At 43.2% G+C, this 26,741-nt stretch overlaps 2 protein-coding genes across 2 annotated transcripts; one reads left to right on the plus strand and one right to left on the minus strand.

Moving 5' to 3' along the window:
• Window positions 1-365: 365 nt before the first annotated feature.
• On the plus strand, window positions 366-26,741 carry ass1 (argininosuccinate synthase 1). Its single transcript, XM_069513503.1, has 15 exons — window positions 366-555; window positions 1,460-1,595; window positions 3,159-3,227; window positions 3,783-3,971; window positions 5,431-5,487; window positions 5,565-5,639; window positions 6,543-6,613; window positions 6,716-6,746; window positions 12,725-12,815; window positions 18,091-18,175; window positions 18,765-18,829; window positions 21,396-21,527; window positions 23,018-23,174; window positions 26,148-26,213; window positions 26,340-26,741. Exons 2-15 carry the CDS (start codon window positions 1,494-1,496, stop codon window positions 26,386-26,388), a joined length of 1,239 nt encoding a protein of 412 aa, XP_069369604.1. The 5' UTR covers window positions 366-555; window positions 1,460-1,493; the 3' UTR covers window positions 26,389-26,741.
• LOC109647520 (eukaryotic translation initiation factor 4 gamma 3-like) lies at window positions 12,822-14,144 on the minus strand. The gene is made up of 2 exons (XM_020113329.2): window positions 13,722-14,144; window positions 12,822-13,529 (listed from the first exon to the last, which is right to left on the minus strand). The coding sequence occupies exons 1-2, from the start codon at window positions 14,142-14,144 to the stop codon at window positions 13,041-13,043; spliced, it is 912 nt and encodes a 303-aa protein (XP_019968888.2). The 3' UTR covers window positions 12,822-13,040.

Here is a 26,741-nt window from a genome sequence, read left to right on the forward strand (position 1 = left end):
CTTTGCTAATTTCTTGATTCTGAAAAACATTTTATGCCAAATTCCTTAAAACTTTAAACTGAACATTGATCAGATGTATTTATAATGAAAACTATTCTTGGTTCCAGACTCCCTCTGCAAATGTTTGCTCACAGTTGCCCACAGCTTTTTACATTTTCGGGTGAACTATGCTAATAAGGAACTCTCTCTTTAACAGGGGGCCCATTGGGGGCTACATAACAAAAACAGGTTTCCTGAAGAGCACCTTTCACCATGACAACAACACATATCCCAACATACGGATGACGTGCATGTACGTACACGTGCACAGGTTCGGATGCTACCCTGAGCTCGGTGTGAGTCTGTGCGCGCGCGACCTGAGGATTGGTGGATGATGCCACGTGAGCTGGAACAGTCAGACCGTTCAGACCGTCACCTCTGCGCGTTCAACACTCCGCCGCTGCCGCCGCCGCCGCCACCGCTCTCCTCCGGTCCTCATCCACAGACCAGCCACCACATCTCCGGGGGACGCACGCGCTCATCTCCGCGGTAAAAACAGACAGAAATCCCTCTCTGGTGAGTGGCTACTGCACATCTGCGTGTTTGCTCCACGTTGAGGTTTCATAGGTTAGTCACGTGTGTGTGTGTGTGTATGTTTGTGTGTGTGTGTCTGTGTGTGTTACATTTACATGTGGAGGTTTCATAATCATCGCCACCATCAAACCATGCTGATGTGATTTCTCGCTGAAATACAAGTTTAGTCTGTCATCTGGAAGAATGTCGCGGAAAAGTTAGATTTAGTGAAGTAAAAATATGTTTAAATATATGTAAATGTAGCCTTTATTTACTTTTAGTTTAGGTTTGACAACAAAAGAATGGTGGGGACTGATGGAGCTCAGTTTGTTGGGTGGCAAATGTGTTGAAAACTATTTATCAGTAATATTTCATTTTACTGATGGATGGATGATGTTCTGGGCTCTTACCCTCATGGTTGAATGCTCCTAATGGTCATCCACAGTAAAACACCAGCATTGCACTGCTACATCCTCCTGAGAGAAAACCTCAGGACAAGGCTCCAATATTTACTTAATTGGTTAAATCATCCTCGGGCCATGTCATCAGTTTTGCTCTCAGTTGTCAGACAGCGGTGGTGAATGGCCACATCACATGTTCACATCACATCGGATGGAAATGTTTCATGTTCAATAACTTAAATATTAGAGAAACTGACAAATTAATCAACAAATCGATGAATTGTCTGCTGCTGCTGTCTCTGGGCTCTTTCCTGGAGCTGTTACTGCATTAGAAATGAATGAAGGGATTTATTTTTAAACCATTTGCCTAGATTAGACTTGACACGTGTGATTGTATTATATTACAGGAGGATCTTACAACTTCCAAGTAGCATGGGCTTTACATTGATACCCCTAGGTAAGATTGTAGTAACTCGTTTGACTCCCTGCTGTCTCCTCTCTAACAGTTTCTCCACCTGCCCGGACCGAACAGCCCTCATCATGTCTAAAGGCACAGTGGTTCTGGCCTACAGCGGCGGACTGGACACGTCCTGCATTCTGGTTTGGCTGAAGGAGCAGGGCTACGATGTCATCACCTACTTGGTAAGATCTCAGGACCTGTGTGTCCATGTGCGTTTGTGTGCAACAGGTGGCTTTTATGTGTTGCCGACCAGCTGCTCTTGTGTGTCACGCATCTGAAGTTTTACAATTCGTTGTTTTCAGGCAGCTGATGCAATTTGCCCCCCCCCCCCTAAAAACACAAAAACCCTATCGCAGCTCTTGTGCTGGTTCGCTCTCAGCCACCACCAGGATTTGGCTGAAATAATGTCAGCGCAAATCTAGGTGGATTTACTCTTTGACCCGAGGCAGCTCAGAACTGCACAGCAGGCAGATTTCCTTGTGGTCTAACTTTTCATTCAGTGGGTTTGTGGGGGGATGGATGAAGGTCTATAGATCAGGGCTGTGGCATGTGAGGTGCTTTTGGGCTGTGGCTCTGCAGGGGAGCAGAGGAAGAGGCAGCAGACAGTGATCCATGAAATTATTTGCCGTTTGTTATGCAATTACAAAACCATGTGCTTGTTTGAACCTGTCAAAGACATTTACATCAACAAAGGCAGAGAGGGAGAATTCCACAGACATAACTAATGCTGGTTGCTGCAATGCTTAGGTTCAATTCAATTCATTTGCTGCTCAAGGCAGTTTATCTAGTAAGGTCTAGACCTTACAACATTTCAACCAACAGTTCCTACAACGAGAAAGGAAGACGCAGACTTAGTGTGGCTCAACCTGTTGGGTGGAGCGGAGAGAGAGGAGAGAGAGACCAGGAACAGTTGTGTAACTGTCACATTTAAGCTCGGTCAGAGTGGTTGTTACAATAAAAAAAGATTTAGGTGGTACTTATACATGTAGTGGTGTTATTAATAATAGCCCCACCATTTAATAATAATAATAATAATAACAGTGATAAGAATAATATCCAAGTCATCTGCAGCTCGGGAGTCAGAGATACCTTCAAAATAAACAACGAATACAAATAATAATGATATAAAGATGACGACAAAGAAGATGACGAAGATGATAAAGAGATAGAAGAGTGTCAGTAGGGTGAGATCTGGATCCTGCAGCTGTGGTGTCATAGATACAAGCAGAATGATGAGAGAGAGAGAAACAAACACACAAACGCACACGTTAGTGACTCATAATAACGTGATGGAAATACCTGGGATATCTGTGTGTGAATAGATGGATCTGGTTTGTCTCTGTAGCTCACATTTCACATAAAAGACATTGACGCAGACCTGCTGCACCATCAGACATGGCTGATAATGTCCCCGTATCAAACTAAAGCACGTCTGTTTTGTTTACTAGATGAGTATCACGTCTTTTTATGGGAAATGGAAACATTCCCGTATTTTGTGTTCAGCTCTGGGGGCCAGGAAGCACCAGGAGCCTTTAAGTGGTGTTCATGGTTGGTTTTTGGCTGTGAAGAGGTTGTTGCATCTCCTCCACCGACGTGATCTGAATGACAAGATGTGGGATTGTCGGAATTGACACGTAACAGGCACACGTCTTTGTGTTTATGTGGAGGTTATATATTCTCCACCACAGATGATCTAAGGATTACCTGCATCACCTTGATTTGTGATTACATTTGTGTGTTTTCAGGCCAACATCGGGCAAAGTGAGGATTTTGAAGCTGCGCAGAAAAAGGCAGAAATCCTCGGAGCAAAGAAGGTGAGTGAAATATGATGAAATATATTACTCTGGATGAATAGGAGGGTGTCACAGATCTAAGAAGCTAGAACATGATGTAAGGGCATTATCAATATTCTTTCATGTTCTTCTTCAGATTTTTTAAAAAGGTTTTCTGAATGACTTCTTAACTGTCTGGCAGGTCCAGTAAATAATGCTGGTATGAATACATTTTTCATATGAAGTAGTTTGTGGGCAACTCAAGCAGAGCCTGATGAATACTGGCATTGTTGGGCCTATACAGATCTTAGGAAGTAAAATAATTTTTAAAATCTTATCCTTACTGTAAAATGGCCATGACACAAATAAAATAATGATTCTTGTCTCTTAGGATAATGAAATGACATTCTGTAATAAAAGAAATTCAGTAGTTGTTTCATTTTGATGCATCAATATCACTTACTTAATCTTTTGATCTCCACTTATCTCTCGCTAGAGGGAATATAATTAAATATTCCTCATGTATAAATGGTCCACAGATGTACAGTACTTCATCAAAAAGCTCTGCTCTGGGTCCTGACTTCTGTTCCTGTGCAGGTTTTCATTGAGGACCTGCGTGCACAGTTTGTGGAGGAGTATATCTGGCCTGCAGTTCAGGCCAACGCTGTGTATGAGGACCGCTACCTGCTGGGCACAGCGATAGCTCGGCCCTGCATCGCCCGCCGCCAGGTTGAAATTGCACGCAGCGAGGGCGCCCAGTATGTCTCCCATGGTGCTACAGGAAAGGTAAACTAGACGCAGGACGTTAAGTCACATATGATGACAAATCTGCAATTTTTACCAACTGGCAATGGCCAAGACTTAAATGGACGTTTCCATATATATATATATATATAATATTTATTGGAATATCATTCACATTCTTTTGGCTATCACGCAACTAAGATCCAGTTTGCTGTACTGGAACTGAGTCCAAGATGAGGTGGTGGCGGGCCATGTCCAACAGCCCACCCATACTATTTTTTAGTGAGTTAACAAGACCACTGTCCATAGTCTGAACATGAGAATGTGTTTTTAGGGTTGAACATTAACCTTCTGTAACCAAACTGCATCAGGAGGTCAAAGATCTACTCCCCTTGCAGCCATTTATCTCCCCCTTCACTCAATGTCATCATCTACTCACTGAAAAGATAGAGCTGATCTGTGAGTCTGAAGCAGATGTCAGCGTCTCTATTGCCTGCACATGAATCATCAGCTAAATGAAATGAATCATTGCAGTTTGAATGAAAATGCAGGTCTGCCCAACAGCTGATTAGTATGTGCCAGTTAAGACTTAAATACTGCCAGGGTTCCAGTATTTATCTTCCACTGTGGCGTTTTTCACTGCCTGGTTAGCTGCTAAACAGCCCTGAAGTCTCTGATTTACATTTAACTTAACATAGAAAGTCAACAAAGTAATTCTGGATTCCATGTCACAAGATTGTGACAGCTACTGAACAATATTGACATAGTTGCGTCACCATTACCACAGGCAGCAGCGTCTGGCTGTTGATCTTCCGAGACGGAGAACAAGCAAAAATCATCTGCCCAAGCAGGATTTAAACCAACCGTCTTGCTGTGATGCAACTGTTCTTGAATATAAAACCTTTGCATTTCTTTCCATGTATCCTTTCCACTTTGCATATAAGGACTGAAGTGACTCTCTTGCCATCAGTTTAAATGCACACACACCGGATCATAAAGTTACATTCATCCATCCATACTGCTTATCCTATAAAGGATCACAGAGTGCCTGTAGATAGAGACAAACACCAGATCATAAATTTATGATAGAGACCCATCCATCCTTCATCTGTACTGGTTATCTTTTAAAGGTCACAGAGCTGCTGGAGTCAATCCCAGTTGACATTAGGTAAGAGGCGGGGCACATCGTGGACAGGTCGCCAGCGTATTGCAGGGCCGACGTATAGAGATAAGCCACCATTCACACTCACGTTCACACCCAGGCTGGCTGTCAGGTTCTAACCCAGACCCCTCTGGCTGTGGGGTGATGGTGTTAACCACTGAACCACGATGCTGCCGATAGTTCATACATGCAGTCATAATTTGTGAACATCTTTAGCTGTGATTGAACATAAGACTTAATAGGAAACGTCTTCGACGTGTTGATCTTAAACCATTAATCCTGATGCACCTGATTCCTGAGACGTGGACCTCATCTTTTACCCTCTTCTGTGTTCTTCAGGGTAATGACCAGATCCGTTTTGAGCTCACATGCTACGCCCTCTACCCCGAGGTTAAGGTGAGTAACTACCCAAGTTGTTTGATGCTGCGTCTGTCGACACTCATACTCACCCCGTCTCTCCTGGTTCTGGTCAGATCATCGCACCGTGGAGGATCCCCGAGTTCTACAATCGCTTCCGGGGGAGAACAGACCTGATGGAATACGCACAGGTAACAAGCATCAGTAAATCGATGGATCACTAAGTCTATAATAATAAGTCTATCAAATCTATTAAACGCTCCAAAATAAAACTGCATACATTATATTATAACAAAAAAACCCATATATATATACCCAGGGTATTGTATTGTGTAAAGCTTTTATAATTTTCTTTATATACTGTACATGTGCAGTAACTTTAATCTGATTTTTCCCTCTCGCTGCTTTCCAGGTTTTTAATTTTCTTGCTCCATTCAGAGAATATTGTTTCTTTATCTCTTGTTCCACTCTTCCATACAGTTTAATTTCTCCCCAGGATCAAATAAGTATTTTCCTCTCTTTTCCATTTGTGTTAACAAAAGAACAGAAAACAGGAAAACGTTTCTCTGTGTGTATTTAAATTGGGCTGGTTTTAGTAAAGAATACAATATAATGGTGAATAGACTGTAGTTACAGTATATAATGCAGTATAAAAAATATGAAAACCTCCCTGCCTGTGATTTAATGTCACACTCATGATTTCATCGACAGATCAACCGCACATGTTCCCTGACTGTTATTAATTCACCTGGTCCCCTCCCTTACAACAGTTTTGCCCACTAGAGGGCGCTCATGATGTTTTAGTTGCACTGCAGAACTTGTACCGCTTCATGCAATCTTAAAACACTGAGATGTTTCCTTACACACAAGAACCACCTCTCCTTTTGATAGAGAGACAATCAGCCTGGAGAAGCAAACCTATTTCAGTTACACAGCGTGTCATAAACCAGCTGCTTGATATAGTCTGCTGCCTTGCGTTCACAGCTCAAAGTTCATCCCTGATTTAAAAAGCCTCTGGTGTAACCTTCGAGTGCAGAGAGACTGCAGGTGAAAGAATATGCATCATAACGGCTGCTTTCTCTGTCGCACTGTAGAAACATGGCATCTCTGTGCCCGTGACTCCCCGCGCACCCTGGAGCATGGACGCCAACTTCATGCATATAAGGTGGGTCAGGGTTTGTGTGGGGGTGATGCTTCTTCTGTTTCAATGTCTTAGTCAAATAGAATTTAAAATGATGGTTATTCTCTATACTGTGTTTCTAAACAGCTACGAGTCTGGCATCCTCGAGGATCCTAAGGTAAGATCAGTTCCTGGCATTTCCTCAAATTCCTTGAACAATATTGAACTTATTCCATTCGATACTGATTTTTAGATAAAGTATGTTATTTATAATCTTTAATCACTGGCACTGCTCAAACTGAAACTCTACTTGAGACATGAAACATTTGTACAGATGAAAAGAAAATGTTCACCTGAAGAGTTTTAGATTTTTAGATTTCCTCGAGATTCGACACAAACATCTGGACATTCAGTATCATCTTGAGATGACTTAAACTGAAAAGAGCAATCAGAGACATTATTAGAATTTATGACTCGAAACAGAAATAGGCTTTAAATGAGTACAGTTAATTAATGATTACAGTGAATAGTCTCTTCTCACACACACACACACGCTGTTTGCTGTCGTTTCCACAGGAGCAGACAGAGAAAATATTAACCATTACTGTAAAAATAACACGGCAGTACACCGACTGTCCCTTCTGCTGACCCATGCCAGCTCCACTTGAGATGACTCACTCTCCCACAGTGCCATGGGTGGGACAGAGTTTGATCTCTGCCGAGGTCAGGGGTCAAAGCAGTACATACAGGTTGCCCCTAGTGACCCCCAGAGCTCGCATCCCTTGGTTGCTGTGTCTGTTTCTGTGTCTCTCCTTACCCCGGGTCCTCGCTGGGCCCTGGGAATAGCCCGGGACACACAGACACTGACTTGTCGTCAGCAACGCTTCGACTAATTCCCAATTTCATGGGAGCCAGGGAGGGGGAAGGGTTAGGGCGTTGCGCCCAGCTGGGGCCTCCTGGGTTCCAGCCCCAACTCCGCGAGACCTTATTGTTCCACTAGTTGTGCCGCCGCGGGCTGCGACGTGGGAGGGGAGCCATTTCATCGTGACACCGTGACACCAAAATGTCACCAGTAACAGTAAAGTACAAAGACAGTGGGCCAGACAGATGAGTCCCCAATGGAAGGGGTATCACAGGGAGGCGAGGGGTCCCGCGCTGCTGGGGTGGAGATGCAGGGGCAGGGCCACTGTAACTCACAGACCTCTATCTCTCTCTCTCCCTTTCCCACCCCTCCGCTGCCTATTTAGTGGCCTGTGGAGAAATGTTTTGAAAAGAATGGCTCAATAGCATAGCGATGTATGATGACTGTATTGTGTAACTGATTTTCATTCAGGGGGTTTTGTGTCAGACCATTACTCCAATATTGAATCAATCAAAGGCATTAAATACAATGAAATATTTATGGTTGCAGTGGTGAATACATTACCCCAGGCACACAATGAGATTTTGAACTTTGAAAGAGCTGCAATAATCAAGTAATTCTCAGTCGCCACCACCTCTGGCCTTCTGGGAGATTGAATGTTTATGGATAAGGGTCAGAGTAAACATCACAACAACAACAACATCCTAGTTTGAATTTTTTTAGATTAAAAACTGATAAAAAGTAAATACTTGAACTTAAGAACTGAACAAAAACCGCCTATAAACCAAGAACAAAAGTGAATTTCTCTCCCACACGCTTAAACCAACATGTCAGATTTTGATCCACCTGGAAGGTCATCTGAAAGAGGTCATCTTGTTCTAAGTATCTCCTCTCCATATCAGCCTCTTTCTCTCCTCCGGTTACAGCCCCGAAGGCTCGGGGCGGACCTCGACCATTCAAAGCCCCCCGACTCCCCCACCTGTGCCACAATGGCCCCTCTCTGCTCAACACAGTCAGATTAGGAAATGTCCAAATGGTCGCTCATATGTTCTCCGATAGATAAGAGTCAGCAGAGTTCAGGTTACTCTATGATTAACACTGTATCCTTCCTGATAACCCCCAGAGCCATGTTGCCTGCAGCACAGTGGCCCCCTGACTCTTTTTTATTTACTCGCCACTATTAGGTGACATTAACCTGTGTGAAGACATGCACCCAGGGCAACTGTTATCATGTCTATAGCATGCACCTGATGACAGTTCTGACTTTATATTTGGATTTGTTGGCGTCAGGGTATGACACAAAGTTGAACGCCGTGTGTCAAGATTTTTAATTCAGAGATACTATGAGAAATTTTAATGACATTATTTTTATATCTATATATTTTATTAAATACATTAACTCTTGATTTAAGAAAATGCAGAAAATGTTCACATAATTGATTTGCAATGTAGATTTTTTATTTATTTATTTTAATGATCAAATTTTTATTGTTTTATCTTTTTTGACCCCTTTTACTTTCATTATGAAGATGGCTAAAGAAAATTAATTGTATACTAAAAAAAATCTCAAAAATGATTTGTACATAAGTTGTATATATATACACACACACACTGATATACACAAATACATACAAATCTGCATTATTTTATGTTCACATGACATGACATGGAAAAATACAAAACTAGAATGGCTCTCAGAGGAATGCATACATGTACCTCTGCCAAGGCCCAACAGTCCCTTTAAATTCAATCAAGCTGCACCAATTTTCACACACTCATAGATATCAGTCCTCTAAATGTATTATATCCCTGATCTTCATCAACATTCATTAATGATTCTCTGGGAAACTGGTGAAAATGTTGAAAGACGAAAGAAATGTTGAAAGAAAATGAAAAAAGGTTTCTGGATCTGCTCCCAGATCTGGATCGGCACTCAAATGTAACACTGACCCATACTGCATCCTTCCACCCTGTAGTTTTTGTGTAATCTTGCTAAAAACGAACGAACCAACAAAGAAATGGACAGAGGTGAAAACATAACCTCCTATGCTATATTAATCATGTGGGTATTTATCAAATTGGGTTAGTAATAGGTCCCTCACTGTCTCCTCTCTCCTTGTACCTCCACACATGAGCAGTCAGGCCTGCACCCTGAGGCAGCGTGACACTCGTCCTGTGTCATTAAAACATCACCTCTGTCTTAATTATAGCCTCCATCAACGAGCTTCCTCGGGCCCACTCCCCTCTTTTGAGCCGCTCGTGTTGACCAGGAGGGGATGAGCGTAACGCCAAAGCCTGCGCTCACCCAGAGGAAATGAAAACTTGTTTTTTGCTGGTCGCATGGCTGGCTCCAGAGATGGATGAGCAGGCTGCCTGTAGGGGAAGGAAGTGGTCTCGTGTGTGTGTGTGTGTGTGTGTGTGTGTGTGTGTGTGTGTGTGTGTGTGTGTGTGTGTGTGTGTGTGTGTGTGTGTGTGTGTGTGTGTGTGTGTGTGTGTGTGTGTGTGTGTGTGCGTGCATGAGAACGTGTGCTTTGAAGCGAAGAGGTCAGCGTTTGTCATGTGCCTTCGCTGCCCCCGGGTCTGATTGGTCTGACCTGCAATACTTAGCGGCTGCTCCCCGCGTCCATCTTGGCATCGCTCTGGCTTTGCCTCCCATGAAATGCCTATTGTCATTCACTTAAGCTGAGGGGTTTTAACATTAACCAAAACATCCCGGGTGTTAAGAATATAAATATCTCTCCATGTGCATCACGTGTGTATCGTTTTTGCATTTTAAAGAGCAGGACAGATTTGAAACATGGTGATTTAAGTGTCATTTCCAACCCATTGCGCCGAAGATGTTTTCACCATCCGTTTTCTCTCTTCTATCTCCCTCTCAACTCTCCCTTCCTGTCCCGTCCTCCCCCTCCCTCCTGCCACCTCTGCCTTTTTTTTGGCCCTGTTGGCTTCGATTGAAAACCAATGAGGCAACTAATATGTGAAAAGATAGAAATTTACTTGCTTTAAGTTCATGCATCAGCCTCCGTCTTTGCTGTATGGGCCACGTTTAGCACAACAATATAGAAGAAGCAAAGACTGCCAAAGGAGCTGCTCTGTGCTACATGATGGTGCGCTTCACGCCCCATTTCCCACCAATACCTCCTGCACACACACCCCCCTTCGCCCCGCTCCATCTCTACCTTTTCCCCTCTTTCAGGGCCATGGCTTTGGGACAGGTCCACCTGCAGGGGGTTGGAATTGAAATGCATTGATCTGTTGCTCAGTGGAAACAGGCGTATATTCCCTTACTTTCCTTTTTTCTTTCTTTGCAGTCACAGAAGTTTGAGCACGCATGACCATTTTGAGCATTGCTCAGTCAGAGGCATGAATTTGCTTAGATTAAAAAAAAAAAAGTGATTCAATCAATCAGGTTCAAATTGTTGTATCTTGAGTCCTTTGTTGAAGCCTCATCACAAATATAAAGGTCACGTTTTTTTGTTGGTTGGTTTGTTTGTTTGTAAGCAGGATTTGTGCAAAACCTAGTGGATGAAACAGATTTGGAAGGATGCAGGTCAGGGAAGGAGCCATTCAATGTTGGTGCAGATCCGGATCAGGATGTTTTTTTGATCACTTTCTTTCACATTTTCTAAAACATTTTTATTTGTGTTTTCACAGATTATCCAGGTTATAATTCGTTGATCTTGATGAAAAAAATCTGGCATTATTATGGGACTGATTTCTATGAGTGTGTGAAATTTGGTGCGGCTTGATTGAATTTTAATTTTAATTTTCCTGTAAATTAGAAAATGACCACTTAAAAATACAATTTGCTCTTATGTCTTATTCATTTTATTTGAAGCAGGGGTAGATCCATGGGCAGGGCCAGGGGGGCACTGGCCCCAGCTGTAATCTAATTGGCCCCTGAAGTGCTCCTATCCTGTCTTTTTTTAATATGACAATATGTTAAGAATCTTTTTTTCCTCCATTTTTTTTGAAACACACAATGTGCTCGAAAAAGGAACAATTTTCTAAATATATTCAATGATGTGTGACTTATAATCGGCCCCTCTGTGTAAATTGTGGCCCCTTTACGGCCCCTGATTCAGAAAATCCTGGATCCGTCACTGACTTGAAGGTTAAAGAAGACAACCTGTGTGTTTACAACCAGCATGTAACTCCACAGGAAACATAGTCTTTCTCATCCTCCAGTATTTAAAATTCAGACCATCTTTCCCCCCTCAAAGAGTATGCATCAAAAGGCTTTTTAGTGTAGTCATTTCACCCCTCTCCTGTTCACTCTCATTTGGCATCTTTCAGGGCTCTGAGGCAGAAAATAAAGGAGAGGGAAGACGGGCGCCTTCTCAGTCAATTTCGGTGTTTAGTTAAAAGGACGGAAAAGTGATTTCGCTGCTCGTTTTCTCCTCCCTGACAGGCGGCGAGCGGATGCCGATTAGTTATTGTATGATGATTTAGTGTCTGGTAAAGCTTTCCATTTAAATGCACCCAGTAGTTATTTTGCATAGCCCCCCTGCAATTTGCTTCAGCTCAGGAGACATTGGCCATCGCCTTGTCCTAATGCCATGTAATTGTCGGAGGGGGCACGTCGCTGGGCGGACGCGTCAACACGGCCGCGCTCTTTCAGGTCCCAGCCGTGACTTAATGAAATCGCTCCCACCAGCTTAAAAAGACACAACAAGCATCTGTCACCCAGGACAACTTTTAGTGGATTTGAGGTATGGACTTTGTTGTGCGACGGCCACGAAGCAAAAAATCTTTATTTGAAAGTAAAACAGATTCGAATAAATTAAATCAAAGAAGAACCTCTGACATAGATTGAAGGCAGAGATTTTTTTACAGAGACGACTTAATGTTGCTATGAGAGGTTCTGTCATAGTATCAGGTGTGTGTTGACTTGTCAAGTGTTCTCTATTCTTCAGGATGTGAGTCATTTCTCTCTCTTGCCCTTTTCCCTCTCTCCGTCTCGCTGCATACCACTTTCCCCTGCCGGCCCCTGCGGTGAAGGGCCTCGCAGGGAAAATGAAACCAAATAGAGGAGAAAAATGGAATATTGATTTTCTTTTTTTCTCTTTTGATGGCATTTTCAGGTGTCTCCTTTTTCACGCACCATCCTCTCTTTTCTTCCCTCCGCCGCATCTCGAACGGTCCGTTATCACCTATAACAACAACCAGCACAATAGTCTCCTTGTTCGCCGCGCTGCTCTTTGATGAGGTCTCAGAAGGTCCTGGTGGAATAAAGTGGGGTGAAGTGTGTGAAATAGAGAAAGTGAGTGTGTGTGTGTGTTTTCCCTTTTCAGAATCACGCTCCGGACGACCTGTACCTGATGACCAAGAACCCACAAGATTCACCCCACAGCCCCGATCGACTGGAGATAGAGTTCAGAAAAGGTTGGTGCACTTGTTGTGTCAACTGTTCATTCATCTGTTAAGATGGACAACCTCTTCAAGCGAATCACTGCTGAAGATGGAAAAAACTTGAGATTTGAATTTTTTAGGTCTGATGTTATGTCGGGGGTGGGGTGGGGGGTTAGTGGGAGTAGGGGTTGGGGTGGGGGGTTAGTGGGAGTAGGGTTGGGGTGGGGGGTTTAGTAGGAGTAGGGGTGGGGTGGGGGGTTAGTGGCGAGTGGAGCCGGCTCTCTTCCTTGCGTCCACTGTGTCCTTCAACAAAAGGGAGAGCCTTCGTGACCTCTTCCCTTCCTGTGCAATGAACTCCAGCTGGTGACAGTAGGAGTCCATCACCTTCCTGGACGTGACCACCTCCAGGTCCTGCTGGATGAGATGGAGGAGCTCACAGAGGCTCTCAAGAGACGGCCCATCTCCGTTCTGCAGCAGCCTCTTGATGCAGCTGTGCATCACTTTCTCACCCAGAACCTTGGATTTGAACAGCTCCCCAAGAAATCTGATGGTATTGAGGGAGCGAGGGGAGGGGCTGGCGTTGTTTCGCTCTTCTCTCAGCCGATCAAGCACCCTCACGTCCCTGACTGGGTCCAGAAAAGACCCCTTTTGAGAAATGTCCTCCATTACAAAGCTCTTCCTGTACTCGGCCTGGCAGTGTTTGACAAGCAGAGACCTGAAGGAGACGCTGTCTGATGGGACGTTGACCTGAAGAGAAGAAAACCAGAAGGAAACATTAACACAAATGCAACTCACATACTCATAAACATAGTGATTTTTATCCTCAACTCAAAATGAACTCATCATTTGATTAAATTAATTTTATAACCTGCAAAAAAGATAAGCTGCTCAACTAGAAAAAGGATAAAAGAAGCTTCCAGTCATAGATGCATAACTTACTGTTGAGAGGAGTTGGCACAGCTCGGCAAAGAGTCCAGCAGAGTTGGGACGCTGCATGGCCCTCTCAAAAATGAGCTCAACCATTTCCTGCAGGCTCTCCTCAGTGTCCATCATCGTGTCCCTGAGCTGAGTCACGAAGGCTTGAAAGTTTTCAGTGACACAGCTGATGGACTCCTCGGGCTTGACCTGCTCCTCCTTGCTCACAGGTTCTTCAGAGGCAGCTGGAACTTCATCCTCTGTCTTCTCTGTCCTCTTATAGGAGGCAGTGTTGAGAGAGACAACAGGCTTGGATTGAGGCCATGGTTTGTTGTCGCCCCTCCAATCAGGTTTGTTTCTTGGCTTCCTTGAGGAGAACACACCTGCCTCCCTGTCACTTTGCCTCTCGAAGACCTTTCTCTTCTCTCCCTCCACAAGAACTAACATGTTTTGCTTTTGTTTTGGCATCATGTTGATCCAAAGAAATCTTAGTTGTCTTCCAGTGAAAGAAGTAATCCAAGTTCAACCAACCAAGTAATCAGAAGAAAACCAGTTGAGGACTGAGTGTCTGTCACACACTTCTAAACCGTCTGTAGAGAAGGTAATGCTCCTTGGTACCCTGGTTTCTGAAATGTGATGAAGAGCAAATGCAATCACACTCAATGTGTGTATCAACTGTTTTCCTTGAATCTAAACTAGAGAATGCAGGGAGGGAGGGGGGTTGCTATGGTGAGATGCATGTTTCTGTGATGCAGTGACATGCATCATAGAAACAACCAAGAATTAAAAAATGCAGAAAAAGCTTAAATTTAAAAATGCACAATTCAAACAATAACATTTTGAGTAAAAAATCCCAGAGGAAGTTTCTGAAATCTGTCACCCATCAAAATCAGTTTTGGTACATTTTGTTGTAAACCATGAACACAGAGGAAAAGAAGTTTGTTCTCATGGATTGAATGTTATCAGTTCTGAAAATCCGTCCGTGTCCACTCTCGCCTGTGTGTCTTCATGTTACTTAACATTGATGGTCGTAGCCACAGGGCTACAGCTCTAATGTTGACCCGGCTGCACTTTATCACCATTCCTGACCACCCAGACTTATCCTTAACGCCTCACAGCATAACTTAGTGCAAGGCTGCCATGTTTGGCCCGGGGGCACACACACGCACACACGCACACAGGCCGGAAGCATTAAGTCCAGCTAATACACTGAGCCCTGAGGGGCCAGAGAATCATTAGATGTATTGCCACAAGGATCGGGCTGAATAGTGGAAAGTGTCATGTGTTTGTGCAAAGTGAAAATGGCAAGAAACATCCCAGCCTGAGGCAACAGGCACAGATGTCCCTTCATCCCTGGTCACTGGTGGTGACGGCTGAAGATCACAAGCATCAATTGGCTGAGAGACACTAGCTCCTCTGATCACACTGACCTGACAGCTTTACGAGCCAGAATAGTCATTTTAACCGAAGTTTAGAGAGTTGGTAGGAAGTTTGGTGAAGTTTGAGATCATTAACGTCAAAGCAGCAAAAGTGTTTTTTTCTTAAAGTGTCATATTCAATGTTGTAACATTGAAGCTCAGTTTACCAGTTTCCCCAAAGAAAATGTTTAACTATAAAACAAGTTGGCGTCACTGCGGCTCGAGGTGCTTTTGTAAAACGGTGACGCAGTAGTAAAGCCCAGTCTGGTTTTGCGGGTTCATTGCAGGCCTGCGCTCCATTTTCACACATATTCTTTGCCTTTATTGAGCACCCTATGACAAAAGATGTTTTAGTTGTCCACACAAAGGCCCGAGCCTACTCCTCCCTCTGAGCACAAGATCAGCACAAGAATGTTTCATTTCATTCCCCCTCCCACCTTTTCATCCCTGCCTTTCTCACCAAAGTTTTCTCACTGATTAAAAAAGAATATTTAACGACAGGAACCTTTTCCCCCGTCAAGCAGTCCATTCCCCATTCCTCTCCCTCTCTAAGAAGAAAAAGAAAATCATCCCTCCCTCCTTTCATGCCAAAGGAGTGGAGAGGAAAAAGAGACAGAGAGGAAAAATGTAAAGCAGTAATTTTTCCTACAACTGTGTCTGCGCTCCCATTGTCTGCACTGTTAGGCTGCAAAAAACTGAAGAAAAGGATCACGGCAGGGAAAAAAAAAAGACCCCTCAGTGGATGATGGAACCGGCACGATGGAGAGAGCGAGAGCAGGGACGAAAAGGCCCAGCCTCTTCACTCCCACGTTCAGACTCTACCGTAATTTATTTGAACTTTTAATCTAATTATTAGGTATCTGGGAGGGGAGGGACTCTAATAATGCACCGTCCACACGGATCTCTCCTGCACTGAGAGGTACTTTTTCTCCTTCCATGGGAGCCACCACAGTTCCCGCGATATGAGAATGGGCCGTCGACAAAGCCCTTGTCTAAGAAAATTTGTCAAGTCCTTCACGTGTCAGCCCTATCGGGGTTTTGTAAACAGTGGCTGAGAGGCGGCCAGGAGGGCTGCCCTTCTCTTCAAAGCTGTTTGACTGACAACTGCAAGCATGCTGAAGTATGTAATGGGACCGAGCGCTGGACGCACGGAGAGATTATACAAATGGCTATATTCAATTCTCAGCACACACACGGACACACACACTCTCATGGACACTGTGTTTGTTTGCTGCCTCCACCTTTGGCCTGTGTTGCTCATTGAAGGCCGTGAATGAGCAGGTCCATGACAGTGATTGATGTGCACTTGGTTTAAGTGGCTTTGGAGAGGAAGTGTGCGGAGCGAACGTGGGTGTCTTTAATGAATATTGTGTGTGTGTGTGTGTGTGTGTGTGTGTGTGTGTGTGTGTGTGTGTGTGTGTCCTGGGTTTTTTTTGTTTACTGTAGCCATTAGGTTTTAGTAAGGCTATTGTCAATGCACAGTCCTAATATGGATAACTGCACAAACCTCTTTGTGCGTACTTTCACATTTTGAGCCTACAACCTATACAGAGTGAGGACATTTTTGCCCGTCCTCCATTATTGTCCCACTTTTCATGGGCTGTTTCAGGGGTAAGACTTTAAGGGTTAGAATAGGTAAATGTGTTAGGCATTTAGTTTTGATGGTTAAGGTTAGGGTAAGGGGCTAGGGAATGCATTATGGCAACAGTGTCCTCACTAAAATAGATTTACAAATGTGTGTGTCTAAAACAGGACGATGGCCATGAATCCACAAGTGTCTCCTGCACATGCGCGTGAACACGCACACAAAAAAAAATCTCCTTGCTAAAGAGCGCAGGGGTAACAAAGCTGCGTGTGTAATTGAATTAGGTGAAGGCCTGCCCACGATTTCACAGCCTTCAAATGAGCAGGGCCTTTGAATTTATTAGCCCTTCTCACCACCTCCTTTTGTAACGGCTCTCACTTTCATCTGACGACTATTGATTTCAGTGACGGAGATAATGAGCACTTGTCAGCAGACTTTTATAAACTCTGTATTTTTTGGTCAATTGAAATTCATGTGACAGCAGTTTTCAGAAAGCTGTTGATTAACTAGGGTGTGTTAAGGTTACATTTACTTTATTATCAACTCATATAAAGTATAAAATGGACGTTGTGTATTATGACAGTGCTTAATTTCAACAGATTTTAAAGATGAAGTAAAGTTTTGGGAAGATCATGCAAACTCATGGAGGGAAGGTCTTGAGAGGAGATGAAGATCTCTGTTTTACGTCATAAAGATCTGAGTTAGTAACTGCAGAGTGACAGAAAATACTTAAGCTTTTGTATTGTTTTCAATATTATAATGCTTTTACACCAAAATTTGCAGTTAAATTAGGTTTTTTATTCACGGGCAAAGTCCCTAAACTCTGTTCCTATTGTCTGTGGAGGAGTTTACCTGTGTTTTTCCCCCAGTGCATCATGTTTGACATCATGAGTACACTGAAAACTGAGGAGCCCTGTCTTGTCAAATCGCCGCACCTTGGTGTCACGTTTCTGTGGAAATGTGAAGATTCTAGTAAATATTATATGCAAACAGAATTTGTATGCTTGGCTTAGCATAAAGGCTGCAAGATGGGGGAAACAGCTATGTGTCGGAAACCTCCCTGTCTTGCCAGTGTTGCAAATCGCTGTTGCACGTTGCTTAAAGATGTAAAAACAAAAAAGTATGCAAACGTTCATGGCTATTTAGAAGCTAATGCTTGGAAGTTCAATATGCATCGTAACGTTGCATCGGAAAAAAGGTGCAGTGTCCAGACAGCAAAAATAAAGAACAAGAAATAAACAGAAGATCACTCTTTCATTGGTTCTTCTCTCTGGTGAAATGCACTCCTGGGGATAGGTTTTTGCTATCTGAGGGCACAAAGGAGCTTTTCAATGCACAATTATTTATATGTAAGATTTCAATATGTTATATGAACATCTTTTCACTTTAGGAGTTCCTGTCAAGGTGACCAATCTGAATGACGGCTCATTCAAGGACATACCCCTGGACATCTTCTCACTCCTGAATGAGATTGGGTGAGCACTTTTCTGTTGCTTTTACACATTTCTACAAATCTTTATTTAAAAAAAAACTTTCAACATTAGGTGTCCAACACAAGGAAGCTTCTCAGAGTAGTGTGCGTAAGTTTGCCCAGAGGTGATTAAGTTCACCACCTCTAAAGGATGTGTGTCTGTGTCGCAGCTGAGCTGGGATGAAACCCAATCACAATTTTCCCTTCCGTGTTTGTCACCGCAAAACTTCTTATCTTCCTATGCTTTCCAACTGTTCGAATAAAAGAAGAGAAATAAAGGTGAGTCGACGGACGCCAAAGGACAATCAGAAAATCCTCCATCATTAAAATCATAGTAAAGTTACTGCTGCCTCTTCAACACATGCATCACACACGAGTTATTCTAAACTAATGTCATGATTTCCATTATCAGGGGAAACCATTCAAAATGTTATATAGAGGATGTGAGGTAAAGAAGGAAACAGTAACAGCTTCCTCTCACGCTTATTATTATTATAACAGGGATGTGGATTCTTTCTGTTTCTCAAATGGGTCAAACTAAATTGAGAATATATTATTGTCCACTCAAAGTTATCTGTTTCTCCCTGTCTTAGAGGCATACATGGTGTGGGTAGGATTGACATTGTCGAGAACCGTTTCATTGGAATGAAGTCCAGAGGTAAGGAATTAAAAAATTATATTTCATTTTTAATCTGTCTTAGTGATGATGTTTTGATTCTATTAGTGCCAAATTAGTCTGACACTGTAAATGCAGTGAGATGGACATATTTGCAATTTTTACACTTTATATCTATTCAAAAACCTTTTCCTTTCAGTGTCCAGGGCTTTCATGCAATTTGCAGTTATTTTACTTGAGTGCTTTAAGTGTCACACTTGCTATTCCGCTTCCATAAAAGTGGGCTGGATGGCAAACACACACACACACACACACACACACACACACACTCTCCTCAAAGGAAATGTTTTCACCTACAGAAGTTACTTCCATTCACTTATGCTTGTACACACATGTACAGAAAACACACAGCGTGAGCGAGATGGCAGCTCGCACGCTTCACTGGATAAACACAAATACACAGACGATCACATACGTGCACATGGAGTTGAACAGGGATGTTTTTCTGTCTTTATCTTTGATATCAACAGACAACTCGATAAACACCTTTGTTGGGTTTTTACATGTGTGAGCACAGCAAATATACCAGTGAGCCGCGTGGCCTTGTTGCACACACACTCGCATGCACACACTCGTGCACACTCCTCTTCCCCCACGACACTATGTGCTATGATTGGCAAATTGACTTGCCAACAGACTGTGGCTGTGGCGCAACTTGGCAGGTAGAAATTGGAAAATGGGAAGCCCACTTTTCTCTCTCTCTCGGCTGAACAAAAGATCAGAGCTTTCTCCTCTGCTGCAGCTGTAGGAGGAGGTGGAGCACAAGGTGTCCAAGTGGTTGAATAACAGCCATCGAGTGCACTTGTTGGTCCCCTCTGGAATGGCAGTCGCGTTCGCACAATAGATAATGGGGAGTGATTGAATGGTGACATGTCATACTTATTTGTGTTGGGTCATATTTATTTGTGTGGGGTCAGGAAGGCGTCGGGGGACTGAAATGGATTGTCAAGACCGTTGTCTCTGTGCTCCAAAACATTCAACAGCCTGTGCGCCAGACTAACATTTCCCACCTGTCACGCTGCTGTCAAACCTCTGACCCGTTCCCAGGTGACGGTGTTAGCGGAGGAAGCAACGATCAGTCGCAGTGGCAAACGGCTGCATTTCTTAATGATGAACAGTCTCAATCGTTTGCTGTCAAATTCCAGGACGACACCGAAAAATAATGCAGAACATTTTAATATATTGACCTGTTTATTCAAGTCAAATGGTTTTCGTCAAATAAAGTCTTTATCTGCATGTATTTATTTAGGTGTTGCCTGTTTATGCAGGACTAACAGCTCGCCCAAAGGGTTGGAGGGGTTCAGCTCAGGGTGAATTAATTCCTGACCTGAGCCCCTGCCGCCCTGCAGCATGGTTAGCATACCTGCAGTAACCGTATAAAAGATTAAAACCTCAAAAACCACAGGGGGGTGTTGTCTCTTTAAGCTTAACTCAACTGCCACTGTTGGAGCTTACCCAGATAGCATTTCATTGTTGCTCCTTGCCGCTAAGCTACAGCTCTCTTTTGGAGCACTTAAGCCAAGTTGTGTTGGAGGGCAGTTTTAACTTATTTATCTGATGGAGCCAGCGGAAATGTCCCTACGTGCCCTCCACGGCCCTGGATGAAAAAGCCACAAGCCGTGCTTGGCTCAGGTGGCCGCCCTTTGAGGCTTTGGACAATTAGCAGCATTGCTAAGCTCCTTTTTTGGCCACCGGCACATAGCGAGTGCATCTCCACTTTCGGGTCAGGGCTGGGTGCTGCAGCGTTTGGGGGTCATGCAGATTGGAGCTCCAGCATTGAAGAGATTAAGGATTCAGAAAAGGATTTTGAAGTCAGGATGGATGGGGAATCTGGTGCGAGAATCTGTTTTGGAGGCTTGAATCAAAAAAAGTGTGACTCTCATGATGCATGGAGGAAACGGCCATGATTCGCCGAAATGAATATTATCGATAAAGCTCCTATTTATGTTGTCAGATCTGTCTACCACCTTTTTACCCTGCACCCCCCTCCAATCCTTTTTTTTTTGTTTTAGCTGACATTTGAGTGACAGCTTCATTTTTCCTGTCATCTACCTCATCTTTTCTCCCCTCACCCCTCCCTCCCTGTCCAGAGGGGGTAAATTGCAGGGTAGGGAGAGCCCTGGTCCAGGCGCCAGGCTGGCAGGGTCCTCCTACCCTGTCATTTACCCAGGACACTGAGCACCATGAAGGCCTGTCTGTCACATGGCTGATGGCTAATAGAGTTGCTCGCTCGTAGGTGTAGTTTATGTTCCTGTGAATGGCCCCTGATGATGATGATGACAATGCTGCTGGTTGTGGTATTTATTGAAGGAAATTGTGTGTGTATATATACATATATATGTGTCATTATTTATTTTTATTACATTTGTTTTATTTCACTTTTCAGATTAAAGTTTCAATGTCATAAATCATGGGAATAATGAAATAGTGTGTTGAATGTTGGACACAGACGCCATTACACAGGCTGATCTGTTAATCTATTAATCTATGTAGTGTTTTATGCATGTGTATTTCTTCATGTTGTTGATTTTCTTGCCGTGTTTGGCAGGGATTTATGAAACCCCCGGAGGCACCATCCTGTTACAGGCTCATTTGGACATCGAGACCTTTACCATGGACAAAGAGGTCCGACGGATCAAGCAGGGACTGAGTATCAAGTTCTCTGAACTCGTCTACAATGGTAAATCACAATTATTTCCTTTATTCTGTGTGTTTAGTGACATATTGTTATTTGTAGAACAGGTAAGAGCACTCAGAAATGTAATTATTACCTTACCAGCATATTACCTAATGCTGAAAAAATGTCATCAACAATGCAAAGAAGGGGGATGCATAATTTTAAACTTAAAATTGACAGTATTCACAGTAATCCTGTCTTTCTAATATTGCCATGGTGGTCACTGCTCATCATTTCTGCCAGAGACGGCCCTGTACACCTTATATAAGAGCGAATGTGACCATGTGTACATATGTCCCTGTATGTTACGTATGTTTGCATGTGTGTGCATGAGCTTTTCTTGGCTCAGGTGTCTTAATCCTCCCTTCTGCTCGAGCTCCAGTCCCCTGCACCTTCATCCACATAATAGGATCAGCGCCATTAGAGACCGACTACTAGGCCACTTCAGTTATACCCTCCAGAGACAGGAAGCAAACACACACACACACACTTACACACAAAGGTGCTATCTTCAGAGGCAGAGCAGAGATTAAACCCATTGTAGGTTTAAATCATTAATAATTCTGCAAATAGACAACAGACGGCCTGAGTTGGGACTTATGTTAACAGTCCACATGTCCTGCATCTGTTTTGCATTAATGCGGAACAATTTATCTTCCTTGTTTGAAGTTATTTCTCTATCATTAGAGAAGTAGCAGCAGTCTGAGTTGGTCTTGTACTGATGCAGCATGATGCATTCGTCTTGTATGTTATATGTTTAATTTTCCCAAAGTATTGTAATTTTTTTGTCTGTTGACTATTTGAAATAAGCTATTTTAAAACATCATGTTTGTATCTGGAGGCATGTTAAATATATTTTTCATTACTTTTTAAATGTCTCAAGTTGACACATGAGCAGAACTACCATGAAGAAAAACACAAAATCAAGAATTCACCCTGAACCGAAATGGGGCCCGTTTTTGACTGTTAAATCAGAGGTAATAAAAGCAGGGAAGAATTGTGTCTTTGAACGTGACCAGACGATGAGGTGGAGGTCAGCCACTGATGAGAGAAGGACCCCTGCTGAGTGGGGCGTGCCTGACCTCTGAACATATACACACATAGCCTCTGCCCATCTGTCCCAGAGACTGACGGGCCAGAGAGAATGGGAGTAAAGACAAGGGGGGATGTGAAGTTCACCTGGAAGAGAAATCAAATCAAAGCACAGACAGAAACATCTTGTGAGGAGCAACAACACAGACCCCTTTAGACCATGATCTGAATGGAGGATTTGCGTATTGTGTTGTGCCATTGTCTGATTAATATCAATAAAATAATAAATGTAAGTAAATATGAATACAAATGTCATGAGACTTAGTCATAGGGATCAGTTACAGCAATCAGGGGTTTGTCTCGACTCTGTGTTAAAATGAACTGAATCCAAAACCTTATTTTTTCAAACCTTTAAATTTGATATGCTCTTTGTGACATGCAGTGTGTTCCTATTTCCTCAGGTTTCTGGTACAGTCCAGAGTGTGAGTTTGTGCGACACTGCTTAGCCAAGTCCCAGGAGAACGTGGAGGGAAAAGTACAGCTGTCCGTCTTCAAGGGTCAGGTCTATATCCTGGGACGAGAGTCACCCAAGTCCCTTTACAACGAAGAGTTGGTCAGGTAAGGTAAAGTGTGTGTGTGATCAAGGTTTAACTCATGTTGTGGGGTCTTAAACTTATTTACATAGTCATATTATGGGGACTTGTCTTCCTGATGGGGACAACAAGTGAGTCCCCATAACAAATCCTAAAATTTTAAGGTGAAGAAATTTTTTAAGGTTAGGTTTAGGGTAAGATTAGAGTAAGGGTTAGGCAAGTAGTCACTATGGTTAAGGCTGGTGGTAAGATGTGAACTGTAGTTAGGTTAAGGTTCGGGACATGGTTTTGGTTCATCTGTACACAATGAATTGAAGTCAATGCAAAGATCTGACTGGATAGGTGCACAAACCTGTGCGGTCCAGGTATTATTCATGTTGTGAGGATTTACAGTAAATCTGTTTATACAGTCACATCATGGGGACTTGTCTTATAACTTTAAATCCTTAGACGTTAAGGTGAAAATGATTTAAAGTTAGGTTCAGGTTAGGGTTAAGCAAGTGCTATGGTTAAGGTTAGAGTCAGCTTTCAGGAAATCAATGTAAGTCAATGTAAGTGTGTGTGTGTGTTTGTAGCCTTGTGTCAGTGAATCAAAGTGTGTGCTCGTTCCTCGTCGACAGCTGTGTTTGGCTGCCCTCGGCCACAGTGCAGCTATTCCACATGTCCACCAATCGGCTGAGTCGTTGGCTCATTCTGCCCAACTTCTCTTTTGACCTCCAAGTCAACGTATTGAACGCACCCTGCCTCACAAAGACATCAGAGAAATGTCGGGCTCAGTTCCTGCAGGGCAGCCCCCCCCAACCGCCCCACCTCACCCCGACCCTAACCGCCCCCCCTCCACCGCACCCCCTTGCCCTCTTAGCCACTCAAACAGTGGGTTTGTTCAGGAGGCTGACCCCTCATGCCCTCTGGGCAGGCTCAGCACTGACCAATGTAAAAAAAAGAAGAAAAAAAAAGAACTCCATATGCCTCAGTCACACACACTCCAGTTGTACCCTAGAGTCAGAGAGCTAATGGCGTTTTCAGCCAGAGAGGTGATTCCACTGGGCCTGTGAGAGGAAAGCGTGAGGGTGTCATGCTAGTTAAGCAGGTCAGAAAGAGAGAGAGAGAGATGAGGAGAAGTGCCTCACACATTCAGCTAGTGTTTGGGAGTGAGATAAAGAAATTGTGCATTCATTCTGCCATTTCAACCTATATATCTTTTTCTCAGTTTTTATTCTGTTTCTTGTTTTCAGTAAATCTCTAACTGCTGAGTCACTCTAGAAAAACTATGTATCGTGGATCTTTCTGTTGCTTGGAAACTCTCACTAGTGACCTGACCTTGTTCTCATTTCATAACTTCGCCTTGGACGACACATGAGTGTGGCAGGGGTGTAGTGTTGTGACATCACAAAGTCCTCAGGGCCACCGACAGATGGCTGAAGTTGGTCTCCCCATAAAGGAGCTCAATACAACTGGTCCTAACAAAAAACAGCAGTCTCAGCTGCAAGCACACACACACACACACACCCATGGATTTCTGATAAAATCTATATTAGTGGGACAAATTCTGAGAAGTGCTTCATACAATTTTGGTATTTATTTAATGGAGACAAATTTAGAATCAAACTGAAATCAGTGCAGTGCATATGATGATTGATGTAATTTCTTTTTCTGACAGTTCTCTATTGAACAAGGTAATAAAAAACACAAATTGATGCTCGGATTTAATAAAAATGAAGCTTTTTTTAAGATCGATTGGTGCAAAGTCACAGTTATTATCAGCATGACCAGTGATCAGTAAATTCTTAAGAACACAAATAGTAATAGTAATAATAGGCGGTGCCTATGATATAAGCAGGATAGTCCAATGTTATATGTTTTATTAGCGTTATGGTGATCACGACATGTACAGTGTAAGTGACATTTATCTTTACCTAATAGAGATACACCTGGAAGCAGCAGTCTCTCTCTCTCTCTTTCTCACTCATACACACACACACACACACACACACACACATAAATCCCTGCTGGCATCCTGTTGTCGCTCCACAGGCAACAGTAAACGGCGTCATTAACACAGTGGTAATACAGCCCGTCACCGCACCCATCTGAGACAGAAATGTCACCCTGCTCACTGTCCGCTGGCTCCACTCTCAATTAGACTGCAGGGTTTCTTAAAGAAATACACAAAATATCACATGCTCACCCACACACACACAGACACGCACAGACACGCACACGCTCAGAGTGCCCCATTCTTTGAAGCCACTCACTCATAATCATGTTCAGGTGCCGGGTAGGGAGCCTTGTATTGAGAGTTGATGATTTAGTTGTCGCTCTTTCTTTTTATAGTGTTTATCCTATCATTTGTTGGCAATTTCCTCCTTTGCTAAGTGCTTTTGAAGAATGAGTGCAAGCTGTACATTGGGTGTTGCAGGGAGGAGAGGAGGGAGTGCATTAAGCACTGCAGGTAGAAACTGCTGTAATTACACAGCACACGGACACTCTTTGTGAGACGCTCGCGCACGCTAAGAAGAGACGTCTGCGGTGAGCAGCTAAACATGACACGAAACAGGCAGAGGCACAAGTTATAGATTTACTTCTGGATAGACTGGAAGACAGAAAACGCCAGATTACAAAATCATCTTCACACTTAGCTCACAGCTGATATGATGGGATTGTTTGAAAGTGCGTTACATGCACCTTTTGTGTGCATTTGTACATGAGCGTGTTTTCACTCTTTCTTTATTGATTATTCATTATTCAGGACAAACAATGCTACAGAAGAGCATTCAAGGGAAAATCGATGGGAGACGTCATTTCAAAAGAGCAGATTATCAGTGATCCAGTTATTCCAGAGGCAGATCAGGCTCCGTGTCTGTTACTTTACTGTTAACTCCAAACATTTCAGTCATTTTGTTGCCAGAGTAACCGTTTACCTCCGTCCTACTTGTTTTCCTCCAACCTTGGATTTGATGATCGTTAACCCTCGTCTCTCTCTTGCCTTTAACTCCAGCATGGATGTGCAAGGAGACTACGACCCATGTGACGCCTCTGGATTCATCCGGATTAACGCTGTCAGGTTAGCGCCCTTTGCACCGTAATATTAACTCCAAACAGCTGGAATGCATGATCCCGTAAGTAAATATGTGTCTGTATAAATAACACTCGTCTTCTTCTTTTCTTCTCTTCTTGCTCTTCTCCGCAGGTTAAGGGAGCACCATCGTTTGCAGGGTTTCTCCAGCACCAAGCAGTAACTGCTGCAGCCCGGATTTTCCTTTACACCTTCCTCTTTCTGCTGTGTCATAAGAAGTTGTAGCTTAGGACTCCATTGTTCACCCTCCACCTTCATTTTTATTGTTAGTTGTATTAGCATTAGCACACCAGACACAAACATTAGAGTCTAACCAATGTTGATTTTTTTGGAGCCAATGCCAATACCGATATAAGTGAGTAAAAATCCAAATACAATTATATATTGGTTTCCTGGGTGGAAAGGTGTGAAAAAAGAAAATGTGAGTTGAAGTAGAATATTTCCTGAATTTGTCTGGTTCTTGGAAGTTTAAACATTTACAAATGATTTGTTGTAGAAATAAAATAGTAAATTGGG

The sequence above is a fragment of the Paralichthys olivaceus genome, chromosome 18 (genome assembly GCF_024713975.1).
Source record: "Paralichthys olivaceus isolate ysfri-2021 chromosome 18, ASM2471397v2, whole genome shotgun sequence".
In the NCBI taxonomy this organism is placed as follows: Eukaryota; Metazoa; Chordata; class Actinopteri; order Pleuronectiformes; family Paralichthyidae; genus Paralichthys; species Paralichthys olivaceus.

Bases quoted from the DNA above. Each gene is read 5' to 3' on its own strand.
- ass1 (XM_069513503.1), top strand. From the start codon at position 1,494: ATGTCTAAAGGCACAGTGGTTCTGGCCTACAGCGGCGGACTGGACACG. The intron at 12,816-18,090 runs GTTGGTGCACTT...TTTTCACTTTAG, and splicing joins GGAGATAGAGTTCAGAAAAG to GAGTTCCTGTCAAGGTGACC. The intron at 23,175-26,147 runs GTAAGGTAAAGT...CTTTAACTCCAG, and splicing joins TACAACGAAGAGTTGGTCAG to CATGGATGTGCAAGGAGACT.
- LOC109647520 (XM_020113329.2), bottom strand. From the start codon at position 14,144: ATGTTAGTTCTTGTGGAGGGAGAGAAGAGAAAGGTCTTCGAGAGGCAA. The intron at 13,530-13,721 runs GTAAGTTATGCA...TCTTCTCTTCAG, and splicing joins TGTGCCAACTCCTCTCAACA to GTCAACGTCCCATCAGACAG.